At 42.7% G+C, this 16755-nt stretch overlaps 1 protein-coding gene across 1 annotated transcript in view; it reads left to right on the top strand.

The window, feature by feature from the left end:
- Window positions 1–16755, top strand: part of SLC2A9 (solute carrier family 2 member 9) — a 424638-nt gene that overhangs the window by 355802 nt on the left and 52081 nt on the right. The window contains exon 12 of the mRNA XM_089677407.1: window positions 5810–5937. Within this exon, the coding sequence (XP_089533533.1) occupies window positions 5810–5937 (128 nt within the window). The remainder of the gene's footprint in view (window positions 1–5809; window positions 5938–16755) is intronic.

Here is a 16755-nt window from a genome sequence, read left to right as displayed (position 1 = left end):
CAGGGATAATATGCTTTATGCATGAAGGTTCCTGCTTGAAGATTCCTGCTATTTATTTTATTTTAAAAATTCCCACATGTACATATATTGTACATATCCTTCAGCATGTGTTAAACATTTACTTCCAATGCACTATTTTAAATGGTGCTGCAATAAGTTCTTTTTCTAGGCCTGATTCTGTAGCATTGTGTAATCAGAGTTCATCTGCTTTGTGGCTAGAGGTAAAACCCCGTGACATCATGATTGATCGTATTAGGATCTTCTGTGTGTTCAGAAAGTCATCCTGCACCAAGGCTGAATATCAGCAGAGCCAGATAAGGTTTCCCTGATCTTATCCTACCAACTATGCCCCAGATATAAGACAGTGTTAAAAAAGAGAATTACAGAATAAAATGAATAAATATAAAACACCTCTGCACTAACTCCCAGGTATTAGCAAACAATATGGATAACGTTTACATTTTTTAATTTTTTTACGAATACAAACCTATAGTGCCTTGAAAAGGTATTCATACCCCTTAAAATTTCCCACATTTTGTCATGTTACAACCAAAAACATAAATGTATTTTATTGGGATTTTATGTGATAGACCAACACAAAGTGGGAGGAAAATGATAAATGTTTTTCAAAATTTTTTACAAATAAATATCTGAAAAGTGTGATGTGCATTTGTATTCAGCCTTCTTTACTCTGATACCCCTAACTAAACTCTAGTGGAACCAATTGCCTTCAGAAGCCACCTAATTAGTAAAAAGAGTCCACCTGTGTGTAATTTAATCTCAGTATAAATACGGCTGTTATGTGAAGCCCTCGGAGAAACCCTGTGAAGCCCTTAGAGAACATTGGTGAACAAACAGCATCATGAAGTTCAAGGAACACACCAGACAAGTCAGGGATAAAGTTGTGGAGAGGTTTAAAGCAGGTTTAAGTTATAAAAAAAATATCCCAATCTATGAACATCTCACGGAGCGCTGTTCAATCCATCATCCGAAAATGGAAAAAGTATGGCACAACTGAAAAACTACCAAGACATGGCTGTCCACTTAAACTGACATGATGTGCAAGGAGAGCATTAATCAGAGAAGCAGCCAAAAGTCTCATGGTAACTCTGGAGCAGCTGCAGAGATCCACAGCTCAGGTGGGAGAATCTATCCACAGGACAACTATTAGTCGTGCATGCCATAAATCTGGCCTTTATAGAAGAGTGGCAAAAAGAAAGCCATTGTTGAAAAAAAGCCGTAAGTAGCCCTGTTTGAAGTTACGAGGAGCCATGTTGGGGCCACAGCAAACATGTGGAAGAAGGTGTTCTGGTCAGATGAGACCAAAATTGAACTTTCTGGCCTAAAAGCAAAACACTATGTGTGGCAGAAAACCAACACTGCACATCGCCCTGAACACAGCATCCCCACCATGAAACATGTTGTGGGGGTGCTTTTCTTCAACAGGGACAGGGAAGTTGGGCAGCGTTGATGGGAAGATGGATGGAGCCAAATACAGGGCAATCTTCGAAGAAAATCTGTTAGTCTGCAAAAGACTTGAGACTTGGGGGGGGGGGGGGTTTCGCCTTCCAGCAGGACATTGACCCTAAACATACAGCCAGAACTACAATGGAATGGTTTAGATGAAAGCATATTCATGTGTTAGAATGGCCCAGTCAAAGCCCAGACCTAAATCCAATTGAGAATCTGTGGCAAGACTTGAAAATTGCTCTCCATCCAATCTGACAGAGCTTGGGCTATTTTGCAAAGAAGAATGGGCAAAAATGTCACTCTCTAGATGTGCAAAGCTGGAAGAGACATGCCCAAAAAGACTTGCAGCTGTAATTGCAGCGAAAGGTGCTTCTACAAAGTATTGACTCCTGAAGGCAATTGGTTCCACTAGAGTTTAGTTAGGGGTATCAGAGTAAAGGGGGCTGAATACAAATGTACACCACACTTTTCAGATATTTATTTGTAAAGAAATTTGAAAACCATTTATCATTTTCCTTCTACTTCACAATTGTGTGCCACTTTGTGTTGTTCTATCACATAAAATCCTAATAAAATACATTTATGTTTTTGGTTGTAACATGACAAAATGTGGAAAATTTCAATGGGTATGAATTACTTTTCAAGGCACTGTATACTAAAAGAACAAATGCAGCAATTTCTGCCTATCTGATACAAATACCTTTCCCGGAAGCAGAGTCTTTCAATTGTGTGTGTTGCAATGTAATGCTGATGGTGAAAATTCTCTTCTAAATTTACAGGAAAATTTTGACTTTGGAATTTAACACTCCATTGTATTCTGTAAAAATGATATTCTCCGTCTAGGCAGAAGGCTTTGTTGATGAAATTTCTGGGCAAATAGCTGAGCTGAACTAATATTTTATAGTTGGGGATAGACTACCAACACAAAAAGTTAATTGGTGCAAAGCCAAACAAAGGGCTGCACACAACAAATTAAAGTGATATTAAAGGTAATTAAATTAAAACAACAACAAACATATCATACTTACCTGCTTTGTGCAGTGGTTTTGCACGGAACAGCCCGTTCCTGTGCAATTCACATGCAGTTCAGTGTTGTGCAATTTGAGCCCATTAATTTTGCCAAGGCTCCTGCTGCTGTCTCCGCCAATGTGGAAAGAGAGTCCCTGAAGAGCTGAGATTCTAGACCATTGGTGGATCACGATGTGGCTTAGGTAAGTATTATGGGGGGCTGGGGGGGGGGGGGGCTGCTGCACACAGAATAGAATGCATGAAGGTAAAAAACCTTGGCCTTTACAGCCACTTTAAGCCAAAAAAATAAGGTAAAACCTACAAAACAAATATTTTAATTGTACAAAAAAAAATCACAAAATCTCAAAAAGCATAAGATATCAAATATAATGAACTCAAGATTAAAGCCACAAATCTGGTCTACTCCATCCATTCCTGAAGTTGATCCAGGTCTGATGACAACAAAAATAGATTAGAACAAAACAAGTATGTATCCAATCCCATTATTCACAATATAAACAAAATTAATTAGTAAGATAATTGGCAATTATGGGTTCTAGTAATCATGCATATGTGGAAGATTTAAGGTCCATTCACACTGCAACATGTGTGTTGAGCGCAGTTCAACATGTGTGTTGAGCGTAGTTCAACACGTGTTGACGTGCATTGGCATGCATTGCATTGTGTTATAACATGCACTTTTCTCACATCCTGCAACAGGAAAAGGACATGGCAGAGAAGCCACACTACAGTAGTTATGACCTACTATGCTACTGTCATGTTGTGCTGAGAAAATTAAGGTTTCCTCTACATTTTCCCACTGAAAACCAGTGCGTATCGGTGTGAACTGTTCCAATCAGGGGCGGACTGACCTTTTGGAAACTCGGGCACTGCCCGGGTCAGTAGGGGGCCCCATGAGATGCCCCTGGTACCTTTTTCATAGGCTTTTTTGAGTTTGGGCAAGGACACAGGGGCCCCATGATCCCCTATTGCCCAAGAGCCCCATGAGTTGGCAGTCTGCCCCTGGTTCCCATGTACATATTTTGTACAGGTCCTTGTGTTGGCATGCATTGATAAAATGTGGCAACACATTTGGTGTGAATGGCTCCTTGAAACAGCATATTTGTTTGGCCCACTTCCTTGTCCACAGATCACAGTTATCATATGTACGGTGCAGTCCATCTATAACTCCCGGTGATCCTAAAATAGGTCAGATACAAAAACATGACTTTTATGATTTAGAATGAACACTCGCTATTCGCTATTGTTAGCAGGTTATATTTTTCAAGAATTAAAACGTAGCTCGGTAAAAGGAAAATCGAATGTGTAGACAAAGATTCCTGTCACTCCCCATTCCTTATTAAAGAAAGTAACCCAACATTTAACATGCCTAGGCCACCATTGCCCTATACCAGTGGTCGGCAAGCCGCGGCTCGCGAGCCACATGCAGCTCTTTACACGCTTTAATGTGGCTCTTGTGTGCCGGGCGCCCACTCCCCTCCCTCCTCTCGGGCGGCAGGGACTCTGCAGCGTGATCCAAAAAAAAAACAGCCAGGGCAGCGCGCTCAAATGCAATGATTGGCCAGTCTCGCTGCCACTCACATCCTGATAGCCAGTGATTGGCTGTCAGGATGTGTGTAGGCGGGGCAGCGTGACGAATGTGAGAGGAGCTAGGCTCCTCTCACAGTCCGCCCTGAAGACCGGAACGGCGCGGGAACACGGCGAGAGGAACGCGCGGAGCAAAGGTAAGTGAATTGACACAGGGGGGACTTGGCTTACTACTTGCTACTTACTTACTACTACTATATGAGGGATGAATTAATATGGGGGATGAATTACTATAGGGGGGATGAATTACTATATGGGGGATGAATTACTATAGGGGGGATGAATTACTATGGGGGATGAATTACTATATGGAGGATGAATTACTATATGGGGGATGAATTACTATGGGGGATGAATTACTATGGGGGATGAATTACTATATGGGGGATGAATTACTATGGGGGATGAATTACTATATGGGGGATGAATTACTATGGGGGATGAATTACTATAAAAACTTATTGAAACTAAAAACAGTGTACCATCCTATGTATTTTCAGTTTTAAAAATGTGGCTCTCAAAATAAATTTAAATCGTGGTTTTGGCGAGATTTGGCTCAGTTGAAAAAAAAGGTTGCCCACCACTGCCCTATACCTTCTCTCAGAAGATGTGACATACAGTAATTGCATGTCCAACAATGTAATTAAATAGCACGCTACACTATTACAGTGGAAGGTTGGAAATAATTTGTTCAGGGCAAGGTTAGCAGAGTCAGTCCTCACAAATTAGGTAACTATAGTATAGTTCAATAATAGCCTTGTCCTCAAGCCTAGAGTAAATGTTGTAGTCCTGGCCCTGTGCACCTGCACTAACCTGAACATTATTTCCTAAGACAGTCTAGTAGGAGGTATTGTGTGTATGAGCCATTGTCAGGATTCTGCAGGTACACTTTTAAATATTAAAACCAGCATCATTTTTCAAATTTCATTATACTTTCAGGAATCAAAGTTTCCACTTGATACATTTCACTGTACTTTCTCCCCTAATGATTATAAAATAATGCTACTTTCTATTGGAGAGTCTCATTAACTAGGCATTTATTATTAGTAGGACCATTGTACACATAGCAGAAACCTGGACTGTGTGTTTTGATTCTTGGAAACCTAGGTTTTTAGAATACAGATAAATGTAGAGGTGATTGTAAAAGTATTTGTATATGGTCAAAAGTATGTGGACACCCTCCAAATTATTGAGCTCTGGGGTTTCTAGTGAAGGGTACTGTTAATGCTACAGCATACAAAGGCATTTTTGGCAACAGTACACTTCCAACTATGTGGCAACATTTTAGAAAAAAACCTTTTCAGTTCCAGCATGACTTCACTTCTATGCATAAAGTTGGGTCTGTAAAGACATTGTTTCAAGTTTGGTGCAGAAGAGCATGAGTGGTCTGCACAGTTCCTTTACTTCAACCCTATTAAAGACCTTTAATTGGAATTCCAATTCATTTTTGAAATAATTTGATACCAAGCACAGTTATTTGAATTTTTTAAAAGCCAATTGAGAGCCTGGTGTTCTAGTCCAACATCAGTACTTGACATTATATTAATACCAATGATTTCAGAATCAGATGTTCAACAAGTACATATATATGATGATCAGACGTCCTCAAGCTTTTGGCCATATATTGTACATGTCTGTACCAAGAGCTTTTATCTTTGGAGAGTGTTCTTCTTTGTGCATTGTTCTAGAACTTAAATCAAAATGTATTTTTCTTCTATTTAAGGTGGAATTCCATTTGTTCTGGTTGGTGAGTTTTTTCAACAATCCCAACGTCCTGCAGCCTTTATGATCGCTGGCACAGTCAACTGGCTCAGCAACTTTGCAGTTGGACTTCTTTTTCCTATAATCCGGGTAAATGATATGTTAGTAACTATGAACAGCAGTGAAGTACTATATTATGGCTGATTGTTTGCATAGACACAACACTCAACCAGTCCTGTACATATAGACTTATTCCTAACTCTGTATTAACTTAGTTCCATATATCACAATAGAATATATTTCTGTCCAGTGGATGACAACTCCAATTTTTGCTCCTTTACAGAGCCATGGTGTGTATCTGATACTTACAGTGTATCAGATACCTGGTTTCCTGCTGTGTGCTGTAGTTCCTTCTGCTGGTCTCTACTTTAGTAATGTGTCATGCAGTAATGTAGATGCCACTGGGAGGAAGTACAAAAAGTAGCAGGGGACCAAGTATCTTACACAACAGCAAGTGATGAATACCAGCAGCTTTGCAAGGAAGTGAAGTCGCCACCTGCTGGACTCTTCAACTTCTCTTACAGGGTGCCATTCCACTGCAGTACTCATCACTTATTTTTAATGTGGAGTTCTTCCCAGAATATCATCTGCATGAGAATAGGCTTTGTAGAGACATTGATCTTGGGACAAGTGTGTATGGTCTATTGCATTTGGGTGTGCACCCCAAAGCTCAAACACACATGCGTATCTTTCTGATCTCCCTGCAGGCACATTATCTCCTTGCCTGCAATTTGTGTGAAAGAGAAGTACATCCACACTTCTCATAAGTGAAGCTGCTCAGGGAGAGATCTTTCCCATCTCCTCATTGGCACACAGAGCAATAAAAGTATTGCACATGGGGTGATTAGGGTGTGCCCAGGTACATCTGGCACACCCTGTGAGCATGCCTATGGATCTTGGTGACTGGTTTCATGTGTATCACTATTACTGCTTTATATGTATACTTTCAAGATATTTGGTTTTACATCTATATAAAATCAGCAGACTGATCGCTGATTTTACATTTTATTTAGTATGTTAATATTTCTAAGATTTTAGCTTGTGGATAGAAATAGCTTATTTTAATGAAGGAAAAGACTATTTTATGTTATAACCAGTGGGAACTGACAGAACCTTTTACATTACATGTTTATATTTCCCTAATTCCTATCCGAATTTATTAGCTCCAATTAATATTTATTCATTTTTTAAAGTGAAATACGTATACACCACATACAGGCAAGTGGTTATAGTCTTTTCTTATTGTAGTTTATTTTTTTCTTAATTAAATCAGGAATTTAAAATTAAATTTAGGTGTACAAACACAATACTCAAGACACAGACATACAAGATTGAGGCACATGGCCCAACCTGACCATTACCATTATCAAGCCAAATCTCTGGTGCACTCTAGAGCGAGTATTCTGCGGCCCTTACTTTATACTCACATACACACTGAATGTTGCCATAAGGAATATTGTCTACCCTGTGTCATGCACCAAATACAATTATTATTTTCTGTGGCAGCATTTGTGTGAACCTCAGTACATGGACCAGGCTGAATTATTCCCAGGCCCTAGCAGTAGTCTGCCTGCTTCTCCACATGCCAAACCCTAGCTCCACTGTTTGGCTGAGGCCAGTTATGTATCATCCATTATGCAAGTGTGTGGGGCACATGGGCCCCCGAGGGAAGGGGGGCCTACTGTCACATGCAATTAAAAAAATAAAAATAATACAAAATTATCACCCAATACAATCATAAAATGTCCAATTCAAATGTGTCCAACAAAATGTGTCCAACAAAATCCAAAAGTCCAAATTCCAGACTTCCATCCAGTACGAAGGATAATAATCCTAATTTTTCAGCGAAAAACCTCAAAACAAAGAAATAAACTATAGTGCATTACCCTTAAATAAGTAAATAATACTCTAATTCGTGCAAATCACAAACCATTCAAAATGTGCAAAAAAACACATCTGAAGTCCAGAAGTGACGAAACGTGTTAGGGATGTGACGTCAAGACGCACGCACACTAACCGGAAGTGTCGCCGTGGCCATTTTGTTGATTTGAAACATATGGTTTTCAGCCATTGATTGCTGATTACATTAGAGAACCATTGAAAGAGCTGGAAGTTCCTTTTTTCAGATGTAAGTTGCTAATAAATTTGTTCCTATGCCTTGGTGATCAGTCTAAAAGAGTCTTCTAATCTTTGTGAGGACCTTGGAGATCTAATCCCGGAAATGAAGGAATGAGAAGAGTTTTTGATTCCATAGTATTGAATATGCATTCAAATACTCACAGAGGGTAATAGTATTTAGCACTACTCTTTGTTGGGTCACAGAGTGCACACAGTGTTGGAATGGTCACGGAGTGTTCATAATTTGTGTATTATATATAAAAATGATTTTAAATTATATATATATATATATATATATTTTTTTTTTTTTTTTTTTTTTTTGTGTGTGTGTTTTTGCACATTTTGAATGGTTTGTGATTTACACGAATTAGAGTATTATTTACTTATTTAAGGGTAATGCACTATTATTATTATTATTATTATTATACAGTATTTATAAAGTGCCCATAGTTCGCTCAGCGCTGTACATTACAGAGGGGGACAGAACATGTGACAGAACAATACCAATACAATGCAAAACATGAGGGGATTGAGGGCCCTGCTCTTTCGAGCTTACAATCTAGGAGGGAGGGGATGGTGGCACAGGAGGAGATAGCTGTGGGGGATGGAGTGGTAGGAAGAGTGGAGGAGGTCGGCAAGTTAGCAGGGGTTGGGGTAGGCTTCCCTGAAGAGATGGGTTTTCAGGGTGCGCCTAAAGGAGAGGAGAGTAGGTGATAATCTGATGGGTTGGGGCAGGGAGTTCCAGAGGATGGGTGACACCCTAGAGAAGTCCTGGAGGCGGGCATGGGAGGAGGAGACCAGGGAACTAGAGAGAAGGAGGTCTTGTGAGGAGCGGAGTGTGCGTGCTGGGCGGTACTTGGATATTAGGTCAGTGATGTAGTTCGGGGCAGTATAGTGGACAGCTTTGTACATCAGCATTAGGATTTTGAATTTGATCCGTTGCGCAATCGGAAGCCAGTGGAGGGATTGGCAGAGGGGGGTGGCCGAGACGGAGAGGTTGGAAAGGTGAATGAGTCTGGCGTATTCAGGATCGACTGAAGCGGGGATAGCCAGCGGCGAGGCAGGCCAGTGAGGAGGGAGTTGCAGTAGTCGAGTCGTGATATGATGAGGAAGTGGATGAGCTGTTTAGTGGTTTCTGGGGTTAGGAACGTGCGGATTTTGGTGATGTTGCGGAGGTGGAGTCTGCACGAGTTTGTTAAAGATTGGACTTGGGGCTGGAAGGATAGGTTGGAGTCCAGAATGACACCAAGTACTGTGGCCTGCAGGGGGGTTTGATGGTAGCGTTGTTTGATGTGATAGAGAAGTCAATGGGGGGCGGTGTCCGGGCTGGGGGGAAGACAAGAAACTCGGTTTTGGAGAGGTTCAGTTTAAGGAAGTGGAGCGACATCCAGTCTGATATGTCGCTCAGTAGGTGTGTGATTCGGTCGGAGACCGAGGGGGTGAGGTGGGGGGTTGAGAGATAGATTTGTGTGTCGTCGGCATAGAGGTGGTAGTTGAAGCCGTGAGAGTGTATGAGTTGGCCAAGGGAGGAGGTTTAGATGGAGAAGAGAAGGGGCCCAAGGACAGAGCCTTGAGGGACCCCAACAGAGAGGGGGAGTGAGAGGGAGGTGGTAGCATTATAGGTAACGCTGAAAGAGCGTTGTGACAGGTAGGATGAGAGCCAGGAGAGAGCAGAATCTCTGAGGCTGAGGGAGTGTAGTTTTTTGAGGAGGAGGGGGTGGTCGATTGTGTCGAAGGCCGCAGAGAGGTCAAGGAGTAGGAGCACTGAATAGTGGCCATTAGCTTTGGCGGTTAGCAGGTCGTTGGAGAGTTTGAGTAAGGCAGTTTCGGTGGAGTGTAGGGGACGGAAGCTGGACTGTAGGGGATCGAGGAGGTTGTTATCGTTGAGGTGAGAGCATAGGCGGGTGTAGACTAGGCCCTCGAGGAGTTTAGATGTAAATGGGAGCAGGGAGATGGGTCTGAGGTTGTTTGGGTCATTGGGGTCCAGGGAGGGCTTTTTAAGTATGGGGGTGATGTGTGCATGTTTCAGAGGGGAGGGGAAAGTGCCGGAGGAGAGGGAAAGATTGAAGATGTGGGTGAGGGAGTGTAGGATGGAGGGGGAGGGAGGTCGTAGGAGTTGTGAGGGGATAGGGTCGAGGGGGCAGGTGGTGAGGCGGGCATCAGAGAGGATCTTGGAGTCTTCCTCAATGGTAGTAAGGTCAAAGGTGCGGAGTGTTGGGGGAGCTTCAGTATGAGGAATGTAGGGTGGGGCGGAAGAGGAGGTCAGAGCAGTGGTGGGGCCATGGAGGAGGGGCGATGAGGGGGTAGCTGAGTGAGGGGGAAGGGAGTTGGAGGGAGTTTGAGCAGCGACAAAGTCCCTGCGGGTTATGTTGAGGGGGAGGGGGGATGAGGGGGTAGCTGTGTGAGAGGGGACGGGTTGAGAGGGCGTGTGAGTTGCGGCAATGTCCTTGTGAATTGTGTCAATCTTGTTTTTGAAGTGATTGACAATCTCAAGGGCAGTGAGTGAGCTGCTAGGTGGAGATGGGGGTGGCGAGAGTAGAGAGTTGAAGGTGGAGAAGAGTCGGCGAGGATTGGAGGAGAGGGCCTTGATGAGGGTCAGGAAGTAGGCTTGTTTGGCAGCATGGAGGGAGGAGGTGTAGGTGTGGAAGGCAGATTTGTAGCGGGTGAAGGCTTGTTGGGATTTGGTTTTGCGCCATAGTCGCTCCAGGGCACGACTGTGTCGTTTGAGGGTTTTGGTGTGATCAGTCTGCCAGGGCTGGAGCGGTCGGGGTCTGATGTTGCATGTGGTTAAAGGCACTAGTGAGTCAAGGGCTGTTGAGAGCGCATTGTTATAGGCGGTCATAGCCAAGTCGGGGCAGGACAGGGGGAGGATGCGGTCGTGGAGTTGTTCAGCTGAAGAGTGGAGGGAGGCAGGGTTAAGGTTGTGGAGGTTACGGCTGGTAGTAGTGTGACATTTGGAGGGGTAGACGTTGGAGGACGAGGAGATAGAGAAGGTAATCAGGTTGTGGTCAGAGAGAGGGAAGGGGGTGTTAGTGAGGTTGTGGGGAGCGCAGCAGTTGGAGAAGACAAGATCAAGGATATTACCGTCAGAGTTGTTGGTGGATTGTATGCACTGTGCAAGTGCAACGGAGGAGGTTAAGTGGAGGAGATGGGATGTGTCCGGGTTGTCGAGGTTGACAGGGATGTTGAAATCCCCAAGAATGATGGTGGGTAGCTCAGAGGAGAGGAAGAAGGGTAACCAGGAGGAGAAGTCATCCAGGAAGTGGGGTATGGATCCAGGAGGCCGGTATATCACAGCAATCTTCAGGGGGGTTGGGGAGAATAGTCGGACGCAGTGGGCCTCGAAGGAGGAGAAGGATAGGGAGGGGGGGTTTGGGAGGACTCGGAAGGTGCTCTGCGGTGACAGGAGCAGACCAACCCCACCACCTTTACGACCATTGGGCCTGGGTGAGTGGGTCCAGGTGAGACCTCCGTAGGAGAGTGCAGCAGGGGAGGTAGAGTCAGTGGGCTGGATCCAGGTTTCCGTAATCACCAGGAGGTTGAGGGAACAGGAAACAAAGAGGTCATGGATGGCAGTAAGCTTGTTGCACACAAATCGGGCATTCAGGAGTGCACATGAAAACGGGGGGGAGATTTTAGGGAGCAGGGGGACAGATACTAAGTTTCGGGGGTTGCGGCGGGACGTGGAGGCGGGAGGGTGTTGTGCGGGTGAGGGAGGTGGTGGAGGGCCAGGATTCGGGGAGATGTCCCCCATGGTTATGAGGAGGAGAAGGGTGAAAAAGGTGGCATGGGAGCGGGATGTGCAGGAGCGTGAGAAACTACTAGTGGAGGTGTTTGGGTCAGTGGGAGAGTGGAGTAATAGGAGGAGGTGGTGGGTGCCGTAGAGGGGTGAAGGAAGCAGTGAGGACACAATATACACTACAGTTTATTTCTTTGTTTTGAGGTTTTTCGCTGAAAAATTAGGATTATTATCCTTCGTACTGGATGGAAGTCTGGAATTTGGACTTTTGGATTTTGTTGGACACATTTTGTTGGCACATTTGAATTGGACATTTTATGATTGTATTTGGTGATAATTTTGTATTATTTTTATTTTTTAATTGTATTTGAATTTTATACAAAAAGGTATTTTATTATACTGTACTTTCTAGGGAGAAAGTGTGACTTTTTGGTGGGATTTAGGAGGTCACGTATCTATTTATTTTGCTACTGTCACATGCCACACAATGGATAATAAGCGATTCACATCATGGCCACCTGTTCCACCCATCCCCTTCCTCTGCCACATGGATCCCCTGTAGCTCCCTTGCAGTTGCCAGCTTCTCCTCTTCTCCTATCCCGCCAGCTTCGGGTGCTGCAAGGGAGTCACAGGTGTATTTAACTGTAATAGATCTCCCTGCCTGCCGCTGTAACTACCCCTACTACTCTGCCACCTCAGGGATTCCCTGGGACCCCTTCATTCAGCACTGCAGACTGGTATCCCCTCCCGCTGGTTGCAACTGTTGCTGGGGTGAGAAATCAGTGATTGGTGCAGTGTTCGGGGGGGGGGGGAAGGCTGGTAAACATGTCATGTTTACCAGCCCCTTCCTGAATGGACACAGGAGCGATTGGCACACATCACTCCTGTATTCATTTATCACTGAAGCGTACTAAACTGTGTTTACTATGCTTCAGTTTGTGAATGAATAGGAGTCTCTGTATAGAGTTTCTATTCATTCATCTGCAGTGCAGATAAGGCTGTAGAGAAAGGGAATGGGAACTGTCTTCAGTCCCTTTCTCTGTCTAAAAATATAGACGTTAAGGGTCTCTTTAGACTATGCGAATGAGGCCTTAGTAGTAATTTACCAGGAATTGTGTAAGTTATGTTATGTTTATGTGTGCTTATAAAGAATTTAGTGTATTTTTTGTGAAAACAGTGATTTGATAAACATTTGACCAACTATTGCAGGGCCTAAAAATCAGCCATTGCTGGGATTGTACTGGGGGGATCAGTCTGTCCCCCAGTACAACCCCCCTCAGGTCAGTCTGACTTGGGGGGATTATACTAGGGGGGGAGCAGACTGACCTGGGGAGGATTATTTTGAGGGACAGCCTGACCTGGGGGGATTATACTGGGGGACATCTGACCTGGGGGATTATACTGGGGGACAGACTGACTTGAAATCACTATGTGGATCTTGAGTTCAGATTTTGCTGTGACTTCTATGGCTGCATGCTTGTTCTCAGTCAGTGACTCAGAAGGTATGGAAGCCAGAGACAGCCAGGCAAATAGTATTTTCAGGAGGTGGTTAACTATGGTAGCTTAAGTGTCTCTGCCAGGTTACCATTAAACTCAGTTTTTTGTTCATATCCACTTAATTCACAGGTCACATTGTCAGCTTTCCTCTACTTTTCCCATATTGATGTGATGGGACAGCCATTATGTCCCTATCATGATTTCTGCTGAAGGGCTGGATCATTTAGCATGAACTCTGATCCTCCTCTTCAAAAGAGGCACAAAGCTTTAGCTTTTGACTATGAGAGCAGCACTGGTACCTGGAGTAACCTTTTGTCCAGGAATTTTAGTCCTTCTTTTACTCTTTATTTATCCATTTCAGTGAGATGGTTAACACAGCCTTGTGTATTCCACTCTAAGGGCCAGTTCACACCACAAAAACGTTTTTGCTTACAGTTCACACCACACGCAGTTCTGGTGCAGTTTTGATGCAGTTTGTTATGTTCCAGTATGGTTCTGTGCAGAAAAAATGCGGTATATTCTACTTTTTTTTTCTGCACTGGAAACTGACTGGAACTGACTGCACTGGTGTGAACTAGGGCCATTGGAATACATGGAAAACACTGTGCATGCATTTTTGATGCAGGAAAAAAAGCACACTGGACTGCATCTAGTGTGAACTAGCCCTAAAAGAAACTTGTACTATGGTTCTATAAAGGCAGTCAGAGCTGACCTCTTTTTAGGAATACTAGTTCCCTGGCTATCTCTGGATTCAGCATGCAGGTTAGAAAGAGAGCGAAGTTAGAACACCAGATTGGAATACATGTTCCAGGTCTAAACCTCAGAAAAAAAACGTCAGTACATAAGCAGAACAGCCAGACAAGTAGCATTTTTAGAAGGAGAGGCCAGTAATAGCAGTCTCTATATTGTCTCAGTACTGGTTTCCTGTAGCCTCCCTGGCGGTATTCCCGAGTGTAGCTCGGGGTAAAGTTTCAGTACCACAAGCGGTAACCCCGAGCTACACTTGGGCTTACCATGCGGCGCTGCTCCAGGATATGTTCTTCTCTTACCTTGTCCTGCGCTCCCGTGATGTCCCCCCTGCAGTGTCCCTGGCAATGTCCTCTGGGTGTCTGGGTTCTGTCCCCTGTGAGCGTTGGGACGTACGGGGGACGGAACGGCGGGAAATTTGAAAATGACAAAAAGTGACATTCACTAAGATCACTAAAATCACATAGTATAACATTACTGTATCAAACCATTTCACATACATTTTGTCCCGAGTGCTTTGTCCTGTGCCCTGCCTGCATTTTTACTGTTCTTTCTGCCTGGAAACTGATAGATGTCCATGGCGTCCAAAAAGCGTCCCTTTAGGTCAAAATCGGTTTTAGACCAGCTAGAGAACAGTGATAGTAAATTAGAACCACTTGCAGAATTGAGTGATGATTCGTGGGGAAATTCGTCATCAGACACTGAAAACGATTTTGCGACTTTGCTCAGCGATGTGCGAACTTGGCACTATATTTCAAATTTCAGTGTTTTTGGTTTGATTATATTATTGAATTAAATTTATTAATATATTATTATTTTTTATGACTATTTATTAAATTATAATTTATGATTTCGTGTTTCAAATTTTAACATACCCGGGATGTTTACTAGACTCTTGCTCGGACAGATTTCAGTGAGTTATTCCTAAAAATTACAGGCCTACAATAAAAAAAAATACATATTTTCATGCAAAAAAATGTACCGCTTTGAGCACAGAAATATGGACATAATCAGACCGCTAGGGAGGTTAAGTTAATGCACCCCTGGGTATATTGTGTTATACCATCTTAAATGGCATCACCTTCATGATAACATTCCATCATATTTCCTGTGAGAAGATCTTTCTATCAGTATATTAGTGTAGAACAAGTGTTCTTAGCCATCTTCATTTTCCTCGGTGCTAGTAAGATGAATCTTGATTTTTGCTTCTTAATTTGAGAGAAAAGCCACAGGCAGCTATAATTTTCTGGAGCTATAAACATTTCTGTGACCTCCTTCCTGATGGTAGGAGCTTGTACTGAAGACCCCGCAGTCTCCAATTACATTCCTGAGATCAATTTCTAGCATTCAATTTGAAAAAAAAAGTTTATACATTTTGCTTAAGAAGAACATTTTATTTTATTTTCGCAATGATTAGTGTCTGCCAGCACAGCAGATTACACTGTTCAACAAATTTTTATTTTTTGCCAGTTTTGGAAACAAAAGGATCCATTTCTTAATGAATTTCACATTCTGAGTTCAAATATAACAATGAAATTTGTCAATTGGCTCTAGTTTTTCTGTAAACGGAAAGTTTTCTACTATAGGCGTAATGACTACATAATGCACAATAATTATATAGATAGATGTCTTTCCACAAATATAAAGCAAGTGATATTGACTACATAACAAAGCCTAAATGGCATAATATATTGCATAGGATTACCAAGAAAAATGATAGCCATAAGCTAAGTTGAATCATTTTAATACTTAGGATTCTCACTAGTTTTGTCTTCAGTTTGTGTCGGTTTTGCTTCTCTTGGCTTTTCTCTTGTATTCGAGGAAAGGGCTATCTCTTACAACTGCACGTGACTACACGCTTCAGGTTCTTCCTCACTTGACTCAACCACGAAGGATTCTGGTGCTTTAGGAATTGGTAGCCCCTCTCCATGAGGAACTGGACGTATTGTCGATGGAATATTTGGATAGTGCACAGATAACTTTTTCTTCTTATTTAGCCCTTTTACAATTGGAGGCACCATACAAAAGTAACAATTACTAACATGATCTGTTGGCTCTCTCCAAATCATTGGCACAGCGAAAGGCATAGATGCCTTTTTTCCATTCAACCATTGCTCCAGTGCCGTCCCACAAGAATTGCAGCATATATGTGGTGCCCAGCTCTTGTCCAGGTCTCCTATCTTGCAGCCAAAATACAAGTTGTAGGCTTTCTTAATCATTCCTGTTATCCTCCTTTTTTGTGAGATAAAAGTTATTTCACCGCAGATATAGCAGAAATTATCTGCTTTATTCACACAAGTTCGAGGCATTACTGAGTAGCCTATATAAGCAGAAAACGAAATGTAAAGACGAACTCCAATCAGCTACAGATACTGCAGCTTTTATGCAGTGAAGTGATGCAATTAAAGGCTAATATTGCATCATCTCAGTATACATGCAATTTTCTATTGGTCACCAGTATCAATTGCGCAATATGCAGCTGAAGTTGCATCATAATTTTGAATGGCTTACGTCATTAGATGGGTGAATATGTCATGGAAACTAGAGCCAATCAACATTTTTTTAGGGTCATTTTCGTTTTCAGCACCCCAAAATTATGTAAGATTAGCTAATTTTATGCCCAAAACTTTTTACCTGTTGAACAGTGAATTATTTAAACTTTAGGTTTAGCCAGAACTTTGTTTTTACCTGCTTCCGTTAGATGAGCGAGGTAATGAAAAACCCTTAACTGGTTTTTATTGCTATCTAGGGCTCTTTTGGAGCACTTTCTCCTCATTTACTGTCCGGGTGACAACAGCTTCACCGGG

The sequence above is a fragment of the Staurois parvus genome, unplaced genomic scaffold (assembly GCF_062004578.1).
Source record: "Staurois parvus isolate SC_StPar_1 unplaced genomic scaffold, SC_StPar_1.0 ptg000186l, whole genome shotgun sequence".
In the NCBI taxonomy this organism is placed as follows: Eukaryota; Metazoa; Chordata; class Amphibia; order Anura; family Ranidae; genus Staurois; species Staurois parvus.
Note: the sequence above shows the minus strand (reverse complement) of the source record. Positions and strands in the feature narration are given on the sequence as shown.